Raw genomic sequence first — 14,948 nt, 5'->3', positions numbered from 1 at the left:
AGCTCGAGTAACTCGAGAGCCTGTGATTATCTCTGAGCTCGAGAAATATTTATGAACTGATGGCCGAACGCACAATCATTGATGAGGATGCAACAGCAACCACTGCAGCAGCAGCTTCTTAACTCTGATCTTATCTCTGCCCCAGCTCTGGCCACAGCTATGGCCACTGGGTATTGATATTAAAACTGAAGCATAGACCACGCCATCTTGCCGCAAAAGTATTGCTGGTTGATGGCTTAGCAGGAAGCACGCTTTGTAGCTGCAAAATACTATCTTATGGAAATTTATTTTACCCAACAAAAAAAATTATGAATAACAGCAGCAGCAAACGCAATTCTTTTGAGGGGTCGGGCTGTTGTTGCTGCTCGAACAACAGGTGTAATAATTGAAACCGCGCGCTGCTTGGAAAACGCTAATCACGCTGCTGGCTTTCAATCTGACTCTGTCTCTGACTCTGCCTCTGCCTTTGACTCTGACTCTGACTCTGGCTGTGGCAAATTATGAGGCAGGCGTCGTTGTCTCGCAGCTACTTCAAGATGCGAGCACATTCTGCACTTGACTTGGCTTTGCGGTTACGCTCGCTGATTTCTTGGGCATTATCGCAGTCAGCAGCTGTAAAATTACAAAAGTCAGAGACGTAGAGACACACGCTGTTCTTTTCCGAATATAACTCATACGCCGCATAGCACGTCAGTGTTTCAACTCGAGTGTCCTGCTTGATGCTTTTCCCACGCTCTGCTCCTGAACCTGGACCTACCTTAATTAGCGGTCAGCCAAGCGTGCTCATTTGTCGCACCTGTGCACACCACACACACAGGCACACAGACACATAGTTAACGCTTTTCTCAGTGGTTGCCTCGCAGGGAAATGACTTACGCATTTCAAATGAAGCAAACGAGAATTTACATATCAATCGCCCAAAATGAAACAACAAAATTGCGCCTCATGCTGATAATTATCAGCGACCATGAGTGTGAGTACCCGTATGAGTACCCGTATTCATGAATGTGTCCGTGTGTGTGTGTGTATTCATTTCGTTGTGCGCCAATTGCAATTGAATTGAAGAGCAGCCGGCCAGAGGTCACAGACGATTCACACACACACTTACACACATACAACTGAATTATCTGGAAGCTACACTGAGCAACACAATACACACACGGGGTGGATAAACACAATGATTAAGCAAACCGCACACAGCACAACAAGTTAAGGGAAGCTCTTAATGAGAATTAATGCAGTTTAAGATGCGTTTAAGATATGGGAAAAAATACCAAATATAAGTTAATGAGGTAGCAGTGAAGGAGAAAGAATGAGCTGGTTAAATTATTCAGCACTTAATTCAGGGATGAGCGAAAGAGGTGGCTTTAACTGCAAAGAATATATTTAATAATGTGCAGATAAAACTGAAAATAAATTAATATTTAATATATATATGTACTTATAAAGTAAATATGGGTAATTCTCTGGCGATAAACGTCGTGTGCGACACAATTTACAAAAAGGAAACAATTTTAAAAATTGGTAAAGATTGTTCTTGTAGATCTGGATTAGCATTTTAGAGCTAAGATTGCTTTTAGGAACTTTTTCTGTTGTACGATAAAATATATAAATATTATTCTTTTATTCAATTTTTTTTTTTTCGTTCAAATTTGTTAATTTTTGAAATTATGTTAAAACAAAAAAATTGGTTCCTAATTCATTCTTAGCTTTAATTATCAAAACCTACAAGATTCATTTTTACTCAAAATAAAAAATGCTATCATCATCACTCAATAAGTCGACTGGCTAAGATAGAAAAATACAATTTTACATCCAAATATGAGGATAATTCTTTAAAATAAAATCTACTTTAAGGATAATACAATTTTTTCAAAACTTCTCTAAGCTTTAAATTCAATGTTAGTAAAACAATTTATTGTTCTCCTCGAAATAAAACTCTTTCTTAGCATTCACATCTTCTTTCGTGCTGAATTGTTGAACTGACTGACATTTTTTTGAGAAGTTCATAGATGTGCGAATAAAACAATGAAAATATATCGAGTGTGGAATAAAAATATATGCATATATTGCTATAAAATTATAAGGTATAAAAAAGACCGAAGTTATTATAATAAATAACAGATACTTAAGAAAAATGATATTTCATTAGAAATGCATGTGGCACAATTTTATAAAAACTACCAGAAACTAGTTCAGTTTTTATGCAGCAATTGTTATTTACAAGATACAAAATGAAGTGTAATTTAAATAATAAGTATATTTTGAATTGTAAGTAAGCAAGTATTTCGTATATTATTCTTAAAGTGGAACTAAGTTCAAAGGCAGCTACTGTTAATTTACATATGAGGAGTTTAGAACCTGTTGCTTGGTGTAATTGCAGCGACCACGCGACGCGTGAGATCAACGGCGTCTCAGGCAGACAGAGAGGTGAAGGGGAAAGGGGTGGAAGGGGCAAAGGGATAGAGAGACAGAGTGTGCACCTGTGTGCAACGCGCACAAAATAATGCAAATTATCGGCTAGAATTGCACACGGAATGGTCAGGTGCAGGCAGATGTGCAGAGATAGTGCTACAAAGACTGCACTCATAATTGAGTTGCAAATGCGGCGGCTGAAAGGCGGTGTCGATGGGCTACCTACCACCTTATCCCCTCCTCCTCCTTCCCTCTTACCGTTCCACTTCCCCCTTCTAATCCACACACACACAGTTCAGGTCTTGAACTTGAGGTTCCCAGGGCTGCTGTGTGGAGCTAGCCAAAGCAACGACGGGAGCGCTTACATTTAAATCACCTAATGCCATTTGAAAAAGCAAAGAAGGAAAACAACATCAAATTTAAATACGCCCTTTCACAGATAATCATCATAATTATCTTGCAACAATAAATAAAATACGAGTGTATATCTAAGCAAATTACAACAATTAAAGCCAAAGCTAACGCACAGTTAGACAACACCCAAAAGCACAAAAACAAAAACTTATCCAGGCGAAAGCGACCGATTACCAACTAACTATATTTTTTTGTTTTATTTTGTATTTTTTTGTATAAGACTTCCATACTCTTGCGGTATGTAGATGCATAGATACATATGTTGCGTATATATTACATTGTAGGTTGTACATTGTACATTGTACTATCCACTATACTACATAATAAACATAATTTTCACACGCGTTTCATTTTCGAGGTGCACACACACAAATTAGGCAGAAAAACACTGCGAGAGACCCAAAAAGAGCCCCAAAAACGCGAGCAAATGCTTCAGCTCGATTTCGAATGCGAGGTGCGTTTCACAACTTGCTCACAACTTCTATACAGAAAGAAATTATTTATTATTTAAGGAGTTATTTAAAGTATTTTAAAGTATTGACTTAACTTACAAACTTGCATGTCGATTTCTTTATAATTAAAAATAAATAATTAACAAATAACTCAATTAACTTCTTACAATTAAGGAACAAAGGCTTAAAAACCCTACGCTAAATTTGCATTTTAAAATTAAAAACATCTTATTTTAAAATTAACATCTTGATTCAAGAACGTTTTATTCTAGATTGAAAAGTAGATTGCAAATCTTGATTCCAGATTTAATTCTTGATTTAAGCACGTTTTTTCTTTCTGTGTAACAACTTTCTTTATAGGAGAACAAATAAATTGACACAAATGAACAATAGATAACAATAAATAATAATAATTTGTTTTCTGACAACAGAAATTTTCTTGGCAAAAGTTTCTTTGTAGTTTATAAAAGGCAAATTTTTGCAGGACAATCATTAATATCGTATTTTCGAAACCTTTCATTTGTAATTTGTTCAGTAACTTTTAAAGTATTAAAGTAATCACTTATCAAACTAATTAACAAAGTTGTGCAAAATTTCATATTATGCAATGCCATTATTAGAACATGATGCATTAGACAAAAATCATTATTAAAAACAATTCAAAAAATTCTAAAATTCTTATTTATAAGTAAATAATACAATATGCATTAAAAGTTTCTAAATTCTCGTTAATTTCACAAATGGTATATAACATGAATTTACGTATTTCATGAATGTCACAAGTAGTTAAGAATGAATACAAAATTAATTTAAATATCACAAATTCCCATTAATGTCACAAACTTGTCAAATCGCCCATGTAACTAGTTGTTATAACCATTGTTGAAATTATTGTTTGTAGTATTGTTGTTATTGCTTCTATTATTGTTGTTGCTATTGCCTGTTGGTGGTGTCAGAGTTGTTGTTGTTGTTGGAGTCGGAGTTGCGTGGTGCGACGACGATGACGATGACGACGAGTAAGCCCAATGCCCAATGCCTCAAAAGCGGAAACTCATTGGCAACGCTTCGTTGCGTAAATTTCTCGACGCGACTTTTCGGGCAACAGGTTAACAAAAAAAGAGTAAAATAAAATAACTGACAAAAACAACTACAAAAAGACTGCAAAAAAAAAACACAAATCTGACGCCAAAACCACCAGCAAAATGGCGGAGCAGAAACAACAACAAAACGGCGAAAAAAAGAAGGAAAAAAAATGTTTTAATATTTCAGTTACGCTTCGGCAAGCGGCGACATCGCGATAGGCAGGCTCTGCATAGACTTCTTGAAAAACAGCGAAAAAAAAAAAATAAATAATAACAACAACAACAAGAAGAGCAAGAGCAACATGAGCATTTCAAATTTGCCGGAGCGAGACAGTTAGTGTGTGTCTGTGTGTGCCAGAAGGAGATGGCGCTAATAGGGGGAAGTCAGTAAAGCCGCAAAACAAAGGGTAAATCACGGGGCCCATAGATCTAAAACAGATTCGGATCTCGTGCCAAGTAACCACAAAAAAAAGACAGAAGACATGTTGATGTTGACTGTACTCTATGTTGTATTTGCTATACACGTATATATATGTATATATATAGACCGAACACCTGAGCATTTCTTTATGGATCTTGAGCAGAAAACCTATCGCGGCGTAACGTCATTAAAATTAGTTGAGATATGTTAGTTGGCTATAGCTGAGTTAAGATGTAAGGGTTCCCGATTACCACTCTTCTGAGCTACCCCAGCAAACACGCAAGAGGGACGGCAAGTCATGCGCCCATATCGCAACAGTTTCTAGTTAGTTCGGTTAGCTCTTCTTCTTTCTATAGCCATGACTATAATCGGAGTGGAGTGGAGTGGAGTGGAGTGGAGTCGCAATTGTAGCTGTTCTATTGGTTACGCTTCGCTGTCGGGGCAATGATGATAATGGCGATGTCGAATTTGATTTTGATTTCGGTTACTTCTAGGCCTCTATGGTTTCTACGCCTGGAAAGCTTCGTTGTTGCACGCCGAGATTCTCACGTAATTAGTGCCAAGAACAATAACAACAACTACAACAGCGAAAGCCATATAATTAGCCCAGCTGCGATAGTTGCAGTAAAGATGAAAAAAAGCGATTCGAAACAACAAAAAAATGGAGCATACATATACATATGTGGAAGAGAGAGAGACAAAAATTGTTATAGAATAAAATAGCATACAGTAGATTGTGCTACTATAGTGCAAGATACGCAGGTGCTTCGGGTCGCTGGGCCACCCCAGAGTTATGCCAGCGTTGAACCAGCTGCGATTCTCAGTTAACCGTTTAATGACTTTTCTTTTGTGCCGATGCCATTAGAAGATTTCCCACATCCTATTGTCTCCGCTGCCTTCATTCATCAGCACATCATCAGCGCAACTCTCTCTCTCTCTCTCTCTCTGTGTTTCTGTGTCTCCCTCTCTCTCCCATTTCCCATCACATGTGCCACGCCTTGTCTCTGTCTCAATTATCAACAACATCGCATCTGAGCGACAAGTGCAGTCCATAAAAAATCCCAAAGACTATAATATATTTTTATAGACATTCAAAAAGGCACTCAATAATATGCCAAAGGCGTTTGCTTGCCATAATTTAATAAATTGAAAACTTCATAAACCTACTTATAAATTTATCCTTATTGTTTTATTTTATGTGATCAGATAAATAAAAATCGAAATAAATAAATTAAATTGTTTGTTCCAATTTAAGAAAAAGCTTATCTTATAAAATTAAAAAAAAACTTTCCAATTTATAAAATAAGAGTAAGGAAAAGAATAAATAATAAGCACATAAAATTAGCTTGTAGTCTTAAAATGAATTTTGATGCTATTTAAAATTGTACTAAATTGATTATATTAATAATTTAAAAGCATTCAAAAACTATTAATCACACCACAAACTAAAAGTAACTGATTTAAAATAAAGAACTAAACAACTTACAGGAGTATGTTTTGGAAGGATAATGAAAATGCTTGAGTGCTTGTTCTTGTCCTAAGGATTTGGAGCTAGTAAATTTTCTGTACTTACCTCTGAAAAAAATATATTTTTCTTTAAAATTAATTATTAAAATTCTTAAATTTGATTTAAAAACAGTGTTTTATAGAAATTCTAAACCCAATATCCTTCCGTTATCGCCAATGAATGGGGGGAGCTATTGCATAATCGTTCGCATATACTTTACAGAAATTAAGCTATTTCATGTCGAATTTGTTTCATTGATTTTGCTGAACACTTGAAGTCTAAAAGTCTAATTTTCCTTGGCAGAATCTATTCATTAAATACTCACTCTTGACGATATAAATACTGCCAATAATTACGTAGTATTTGTGCCGAATCGAGCCAAGGATTCAATTGTATAGATAACTATGTTCGAGCATTTCTTGCATATATAGGAATGTGAGATAGATAAAAATGTAAAAGTATTATGCATAGTAGTATAACGAAAGAATTAGCATTTTTCCATAGAAAAAAAATGCATAAAATACAAATATAAGTAAAAAATATTTGTTAAAAAATTAATTTACCTTTTGTTATCTTAATTATCTGAATAAATTGTATTTTATTTAATAATCCATAAGAACTTTAGTTATTATTGTATCAAACTGAAATCGTTACTTTAGCTTTAAACTTACGCTTCCTATTCCATGGAATGATAGCAAGTGGTGCTGAAAAAAAATATAGTATAAAAATATAGTATGCGGACAGATAGATGGACAAACGGCCATGGCTATATCGCCTGTATATAGCTTTATATCCATACTTCATGTCTATGCTTCTGTCTATATCTATACTTCTATACTTCTGTCTATCTATACTTCTGTCTATACATCATGGGGTCGGAGATGGATCCTTCTGCCAGTTCCATCCATTTGCTACTGGCACAAAGGAATTCTCAGTCCGCTGATAAAATAATTTATGCTGCCTCTCTTAAAGTCGCTTTACTTCTAAATAAGTAGCTTATACTTACTTATATCCTGTCTATTTCTTGCGAGTCCTATATCAGTTTAAAGGACTTAGTAAAGACTCTTAATCTCCAAAAGGTAAACTTGGTAATTCTTGTAGTTCCCGAATTATCCTAGATTTCGTGTCTTGTCTGATTAAGACGCTGACCAAAAAATTACAAGTGTCGGATTCCATATTTTTTTAGAAGCCCATGATGCAATACATGTATTTTGAAAATGTGACAAGAATAAAAAGAGATATAAAACATTTTCGAAACAGGACATTAGTTTTTTTAGCCATAACTCGGCTAAATACTGCTCGGCTAAAATCTATTAATGAGGGTAACCAGGATGGCAATGAAAGATTTTAAAGAATGAAATATTATAAAGAATGAAATATTATAAAAATTGTTACATAATTAAAAAAGCAATTCTAATTTTCATCAATATAAACCGATGAGCATTTTAAAAATTCCCAAGGACTTTTTATACACAAATGGTTTACATATCAGCCAATCCTGTAAGATCCTATAATTCTTGTGAAAAGTGAAGAGTATCGGCGCGGACTATTGTCCTACCAATGGACATTCAAATAGACCTTGTGGTTCTCGAGTTCTCTTGGTATTTGCGATTTCTACCACATTTTCAGAGCGGCTTTAGCAATATTATCTAACTGCCTAAAAGTATACCCCAAAATAATAAGAACACGAATGGAAATGCTCATTTTTAGGTTTAATGAACTTTAAATAAAATATATAAATCAGAAATTATAAACTGTAGAGCTATGCAAGCTTAAACATTTTAAACTCTTTCTAATACATAATTTAAATATTAATTAATTTAAATAAATCTACTATTTAAATCATGACTACAGATTATGTACGAGTTTTGTTTTCAACACACTATCACAAACATCAATTAATGCGATTAAGGCTGATAAGAGATAGTACTTTTACTGTGAGAAATTTGTTTCAGCTGCGACAAATATAAACAATTAGCGACTCCCAAGTTTCGAGTGTTTGCCGCTCCGACTTAAACTTATCAGTTGCTTTTGTCAGTTATCGAGCCATCAGAGTTGAGAGAGCAGTTTCAGTATATTCCGAGCATTCCTCAACAATGGATCAGTGCAGGCGGAATATGCGCAAATTGCAATTTGCATTAATTTTCATGCTTATTTGGCAGAGCAGAGCAGACTCTTCAGATCCCTTCCTGCTACAGACCCAAAGGTAAAGTATATTGTTTTGATCTGTAGATTGAAGAGATATTAGATAAACTAACATTACTTTTTGTTATTTGTTTGCATAAGCTTACCCTCGGATTTGAACTTTATGCCCAGTCTGTCCAATGGACATTTGGGTTACACGGTCTTTGGAGATGCCATCTTCATGAATGGCGTGTACAATGGCGCCACTGGGAACAGCAAGCGTGCGAGAATTCCCAACTGGATCAACATAAATGCCGAGATCTGCGATCGCTTTGGTTGCGAACAACCAACTCACATTAGCTATGAGATGAATCTGCGTGATGGCTACTTTCATTACACGAAAAGCTACGCCTCCATTGGCATAACGCTGGAGCAACGCACGTATCCACATCGTTATTACAATCGCGCCTTGATCTACGAAGTGCTGGCCACACGACATGCGACATCCACATTTATCAACTGTAAGAATTAAAACAAATAACTATATTAAGAGTACTAATATATACTCACAAAGCAGCACCGAGATTTCTAAAGCTGACACAGCAACCCGGCAATGCCAGCGATGCCTTTGACTTTGTGGTGGTCAACAATGGCAGCGATGCAGTTGGAGATTATCGCCAGTTACGTGGACGCACCCGTATCGTGGAGTTGGAGAAGTTTCAGCCGCAAGCTCATGAGATTCACGTGGCATTCAGTGAGTCCCTTGAGCAGCCACGTCAAGTACCTTGGCCCACATGGCAAGCTCAACTGCAGCATCGCGTTGCCATCAGCTTGGATCGCGTAGAAAGTGTTGCACTCAAGGAATTGCAGGATGTGATGCGGCTCAGTGACGCCGCTTTGCTGGCAAGCCACACAAAGTTGTGGCATGAGTTTTGGCAGCAGCATTTCTCCATCGAAATCACAGGCAATGCTCTCGAATTCTCGCGCATTGTGAATGCTGGCATCTTCTATTTGGTCAGTTCGCTGCCCACGCTGAGCAGCAATCAACCGAACGATCCATACTATGGCTTGAGTCCCACTGGCTTGGCACGCGGCAATCTGGAGGCCGACTACCAAGGTCACAACTTTTGGGATACGGAAATCTGGATGCTGCCGGTGGCCACACAGTTTGGCTACGACTATGGCAAACTGCTGCTTGAGTACCGTTTCAGGCATCTGGATGCAGCTCAATACAATGCCAATGCAACAGGTTTCAAGGGTGCCAGGTGCGTCTAAAGTCCTTTCTACTTCTTCTATTACAAGTATTTCTGTTATAGATTCCCCTGGGAAAGCGCCTACACGGGTACCGAGGTGACCAATCCCTGCTGTCCCGAGGTGTCACAACAGGAGATACACATCTCACCAGACATTTCATTTGCGCTGCAAAAGTTTTTTGCCCAATCCCAAGATTACGATTGGCTCTGCGAACGCGCTTGGCCCATTGTCGCCGAGATCGCCGACTTTCTGCTCAGCCGAGCGAGCTGTGAAGCGAATGCTTGTCACTTTCGCCAGGTGATGGGACCCGATGAGGATCATGCCAACATCGATGACAATGTCTACACCAATGCTGTATCCAAGATCGCACTTGATTTTGCTGCCTGGACAGCGGACAAATGCGATAGCAACACCAACCATTCGGCACGCATCGCAAATTGGCAACAGCTTAGGAATCAGCTGGTCATCTTGTATGATGCGCAACTGGATTATCATCCGCAGCATTTGGGGTATCAGCTGCAGGCCATTGTGAAGCAGGCAGACACCATATTGCTTGGCTATCCGCTGCAATTCGATACCAGTTCAACGCATTTGAATGATTTGCATTATTATGCGAATGTGACACGAGAATCGGGTCCAGCTATGACCTGGTCCATGTTTGCAGCCAACTATCTGGGAACCGCAGAGTTTAGTCGTGCCGATGAGTATTTTACACGCGGCTATCAGAGCTATGTGCGTCCCGAGTTCAAAGTGTGGAGCGAAACGCCCATTGGTTACGATGGCTCTGCCAATTTTCTAACTGGCATTGGAGGTTTCCTTCAAGCTCTAATCTTTGGCTATGGTGGCCTCAATTTTGCTCGCGTCAATGACACGTTGCAGCTGCAATTGACCACTGCCAATGTGCCACCAAATGTACAGCAGTTGCAGGTGAAGTACATTCAATTTGCAGACAGCAAGTGCAGTTGGCAATTTAGTCATGAAAACTCCACCATGAATTGCTCAGGTCCGTCGACGCAGCATTTCGAACTGATCCAAGGCAACAAACACACGCAGCTGGGCAGCAATTTTACAGGTAAAAAGAACTTATATAAGTAGATACTTAACTTTTACTTAAACCTAGATCGTTGCAGTGACACTAAACAGAGGAGATTTGCCATTGCAAATTCAACTGCTAAACGCCGATAAAACATCTCAAGCTTAAACTGTATTAATTTGACAAGGATTAAATAAACATACACACGTAATTTGTATTTCGGAATTATTCAAGATTTATAATTGTTTTTGCCTAAATGCTGCTTATTTTTGTTTGCGAAAGTTTTACAAATATCTCAATAAATACACTACGAAATCTTAAATAAACTCATTTCAAAACAAAAATAAGAGGAGGAAGGTGAAATAAATTTGTACAAATAAAAGAGATTGTTTACCAATAAATGTGAAGTTAGTAACTTCTTGTGTGAAGGGATCTGAACTCTAAACTAATTGTGAACATTGTTAGTTTGTTTGGTGATTTTGGAAGTAACTATTGCATTGCGTTGTGGAAAGTGTTAAATTGTTGTAGGAGTCGGAACTAATTATTTAAACTTTGATATTGAAGCACCGCTGACGCCTGCGGCATTCTTGTTGCTGCCACTGAGCACCACATATGGTGTCTTTGTCTCCTTTTGCTTCTGCTGTAACATGGTTAGCGTGCAGAGCGGGGTATCCGTTGAGCTCATCGTCTTCATCAACTGGAACAACAATACAATTAGTAGTTTTTAGTGATTACCATGATATTCACATTTTGAACTTACGCCATCCTGCTCCATTTTCTTGAGACGCTTCTCGATCTTGTTCTTGCCGGGACCTTTGCCGTGGAACTTGTGTGACAAATAGCGGAACGCCTCTTTGAGGTTTAATATGCGACCATTGTCATCAATGTAATCAAGCTTAACATTCGGCTTAAATGTCTCCTTGTCCTTAAAGTCCATAATGGGACCAGCATGGAAGCGATCACGTCGCCCAATCTTGTCCTCCTCGCTGCAATACAAAAATTTGTATTTAATAAATATTCAATGTAAAGAGAGTCAAAGCAATTATCTTACCCGGCTGCCTTGTCTTCAATCGAATAGTTTTTGGCCTGCAGATGAGCCATTTTTGTGTTGCTCGGCCGATTCTTTTCCTCTTTCTCGAGATAACCCTTTGATAGAGCTAAACGCAAAGCATTTGCAACGCCAGCACCCACATCGGGCTCCTCGTCCAAAATGGCACGCTCTTCGACATCATCGCCCAAATTATCTAAATCAGCCGGTTGCATAACTTCATCGGGATTCACAGAATTCCATGTGCCATGACTTAGTGTAGGCTCCTCGTGATTGCCATTCATATGCTCATCCATGGCATCGTTATTATCAAAGTCCATCATATCATTGGAGTCCTCATTTCGATTACCAGCCATACCATAAGTGGGTATATCGCCAAGTGTGCGACAAAACTCGGCTGTGGCATTCAGCACAATGTTGCCATCGGCACTACTTAGAATAACACCAGAGGCACTAGTTGCCTCATCCACAGGCTCCGGCTTAATGTCGTGTTTTATGCTTGCCACATCAATGGGCAGCGACTTTTTAATAATGTTCTCCTTTTGCTTCAACTTGCGCGCCTTGTTCAGCACACGCTCCAAGTCATCATCGTCGGGCTCCAGCTTGATTTGCGGCTCCTCTTTCATGACCACATCCTCGTCGTCGGCTTCGCGATACCGTCCATGACGACTGCCCATGTTTGAGGAGCCAGCAGCCTCTGCAAGCGGTTCCAAGTCCTCAGCTTTCAGTTTCTGACGCAGTTTCTTCACCTTTTTCTTGGGCTTCTTGAAACTGCAACAAGAAATGGAGTAAATTTATTTACAGAATTTGTAGAATGTCAGCTGAAAACTTACGTGGCCAACTCCTCCACGCTGAAAGTATCCGAGGCTAGTTGTATGTTGGTATCCTGTAGCGTTTCCAGCCGTTTGCCGGCCAATTTGGTTTTAATCTCGAGCAATTTTCGTCTATGCTCACGCTCCTCATCCACATTCTCGCCAATCACAAAGTTCTTGCGTGTTTTGGGCTTTCCATCGACATCATCATCGTACTTCTCGAGTATGGCACGCTCAATGGGATTGCCCAGCTCATCGTATTGCTCCTCATAGACGTTATAACCATAACTAAGCGGATTGAGCTTCTTGTTTGCCACATTCTTTTTGTAACGTTCATCGTCAAGCATGTTGACATTGACCAATGTGTCACCCTCCTCTTCATTCAGCACATCTTGATCCTTGAGCGTTAATATGACAGTGCGACCCTCGCCAAAATCATCCATATCGTGCTCCACGCGCAAGCCTTTAAGATTGCGATCGCCATAGGCCTGCTGTCTGGCCTTTTGTTTCTCTTGCTCCACCAGATCCGCGACACCAAACGCCTCGTCTAACTCCTCTAATTCTTTAGCCTGCAAGAGATCGATAGTCAGCAATAGTTTGCATATATGTATATATAAACCATTTACTCACCTTGCGCTTTGCTTCTTCACGTTCATTGACCACACGCTTGTTGCGATCCACCCACTTCGCCACGTTGTCCGTCTCCTCGTCCGATTCGCCCAGCGTGCGTATGCGTGCCAAACGCTCCTCCAGAAAACGTTTCTCTTTGCGCTGCTTTAGTTTATCACGCAACTTCTCCGCCTCCTTCTTCTCTTGTATATTGTCGGCAGGCTTGTGCAAGAACTCGCCCCACTCATCCTTATATGAAGAGAGATCCTTGTCAGCACCAGAGCGTGGTTTACTCTCCTGTTGGCTTCCGCTTGCAGATGTTGACGCAGCTGCTGGGGATGCTTTGCTAGGTCCGCTGTCCATTTCGAGTGGCTTCAGTCCCAGCTTGGCACGCAATTTATTTGTTTCGGCAATGGAGAGCACATCACCTGCGCCATTCTCTGGTATAGGTGAGTGTTCACGTTCCCTTTCTCTGTCCCGCTCCCTTTCACGTTCTCGAACTGGCTCGCGTTCTCTTCCTGCCTCGCGTTCACGTTCTCTTGCTACATCTCGTTCTCTTCCTGCCTCGCGTTCTCTAACTGCTTCACGTTCACGTCCAGGCTCTCGCTCTCGGACAGCTTCACGTTCTCTTCCTGCTTCACGTTCTCTGCCTGCTTCGCGTTCTCTGCCTACTTCACGTTCTCCTCGCACCCCTCGATTCTTGCGATTCGCTTCCGCTTGTTGCTGCTGCAGTTGTGATGTGCCAGGCGACTGTGATCGAGATCTTCCTCCTCGCACACGTTCACGTTCTCTTCCCGCACGCTTGCGTGCTTCTCGTGCCTCGCGTTCCCTTTCCACCTCTCGCTCGCGTCTTCGTTCTCGCTCATAGTCTGCATGCTTGGAGATTTGCGGTGGTGGTGGCGTGGCTACTTCATGTTCACGTTCTCGTGATGCCTGCGGCTCTCGTTCCCTCTCCCGCTCACGTTCTCGTTCCCTTGGCACCTGTTCTCGCTCTCGTTCCCTTGGCAATTGCTCCCGCTCTCGTGCCTTGGCTCTGGCATCTTGCTCAACCGGCACCTCAACGCAATCGGAACCTGCAAAACACACACAAGTTCAAAGACTTAGTATGGACACAATATAGTAATTTAAAATTTCCAAATTGGCCAAAGTTTCTTGAGCTCACTCACAGTCGGTCTACATCTGGAAAATAGGAAATAAAAAGAGAAAAAAGAGAACAAGAGCGCTTTAGTGAATTCTGAGCCAGCGAAATGTACAGCTCCAAAGGCAATTGATCAATTCTAATCCCATGTAGAAATATCGCTTTTCGATTTGGGGATGTTGAGCAATTGCCCCTTTAAATGGACTGCACAATCAATTGATAACTATTATATATACGAAACTTACTGTCTGAGTCGGATTCTTCCAGTGAGATGACTTCGCTGGGACGCTCACGCTCTTTGTGTCTGTGATGCTTGTGTCGATGCTCCTTGTGTTGTTTTTTGTGCTTGTGTTGGTGTCTATTTTGTCGCGTTGAGGACAAATCGTCTGTGAGATCCAATGTCACATCATCTTCGACGCCGCGATTTGTTGTCATGCGTTCACGCGAATGCGATCGATGACTGTGTTTCTTATCTTTTTTATGTTTTTTGCCCGAGGATGACCCCATTTTTTCGCTTTTTCCGTATCACTAAAATCCGAGTTTTTTCCTAAACGTTTTCGTCTTCTTCTTATTTTTTACTTTGTAAGGTTTTGCAACACTGACAGATATAATTTTGTGGCGTTGCCACTTGAAATACTT

General features: G+C 39.8%; 2 protein-coding genes across 2 annotated transcripts; one reads left to right on the top strand and one right to left on the bottom strand.

Moving 5' to 3' along the window:
• Positions 1-8,363: 8,363 nt before the first annotated feature.
• LOC117565937 (protein-glucosylgalactosylhydroxylysine glucosidase) lies at positions 8,364-10,925 on the top strand. Its single transcript, XM_034245323.2, has 5 exons — positions 8,364-8,497; positions 8,578-8,936; positions 8,993-9,680; positions 9,732-10,741; positions 10,800-10,925. The coding sequence occupies exons 1-5, from the start codon at positions 8,388-8,390 to the stop codon at positions 10,868-10,870; spliced, it is 2,238 nt and encodes a 745-aa protein (XP_034101214.2). The 5' UTR covers positions 8,364-8,387; the 3' UTR covers positions 10,871-10,925.
• Positions 10,911-14,909, bottom strand: LOC117565936 (U4/U6.U5 tri-snRNP-associated protein 1). Its single transcript, XM_034245321.2, has 6 exons — positions 14,555-14,909; positions 13,193-14,244; positions 12,584-13,131; positions 11,754-12,521; positions 11,463-11,688; positions 10,911-11,399 (listed from the first exon to the last, which is right to left on the bottom strand). Exons 1-6 carry the CDS (start codon positions 14,814-14,816, stop codon positions 11,244-11,246), a joined length of 3,012 nt encoding a protein of 1,003 aa, XP_034101212.1. The 5' UTR covers positions 14,817-14,909; the 3' UTR covers positions 10,911-11,243.
• Between the last annotated feature and the right edge of the window lie 39 nt (positions 14,910-14,948).

Source organism: Drosophila albomicans, chromosome 2L (genome assembly GCF_009650485.2).
Source record: "Drosophila albomicans strain 15112-1751.03 chromosome 2L, ASM965048v2, whole genome shotgun sequence".
NCBI lineage: Eukaryota > Metazoa > Arthropoda > Insecta > Diptera > Drosophilidae > Drosophila > Drosophila albomicans.
Note: the sequence above shows the minus strand (reverse complement) of the source record. Positions and strands in the feature narration are given on the sequence as shown.

Coding starts and splice junctions, on each gene's coding strand:
- LOC117565937 (XM_034245323.2), top strand. CDS start 8,388: ATGGATCAGTGCAGGCGGAATATGCGCAAATTGCAATTTGCATTAATT. Junction 8,498..8,577: donor TTCCTGCTACAGACCCAAAG/GTAAAGTATATT, acceptor TGTTTGCATAAG/CTTACCCTCGGATTTGAACT. Junction 8,937..8,992: donor GACATCCACATTTATCAACT/GTAAGAATTAAA, acceptor CTCACAAAGCAG/CACCGAGATTTCTAAAGCTG.
- LOC117565936 (XM_034245321.2), bottom strand. CDS start 14,816: ATGGGGTCATCCTCGGGCAAAAAACATAAAAAAGATAAGAAACACAGT. Junction 14,245..14,554: donor GGAAGAATCCGACTCAGACA/GTAAGTTTCGTA, acceptor TGTGTTTTGCAG/GTTCCGATTGCGTTGAGGTG. Junction 12,522..12,583: donor AGCGTGGAGGAGTTGGCCAC/GTAAGTTTTCAG, acceptor TTCTTGTTGCAG/TTTCAAGAAGCCCAAGAAAA.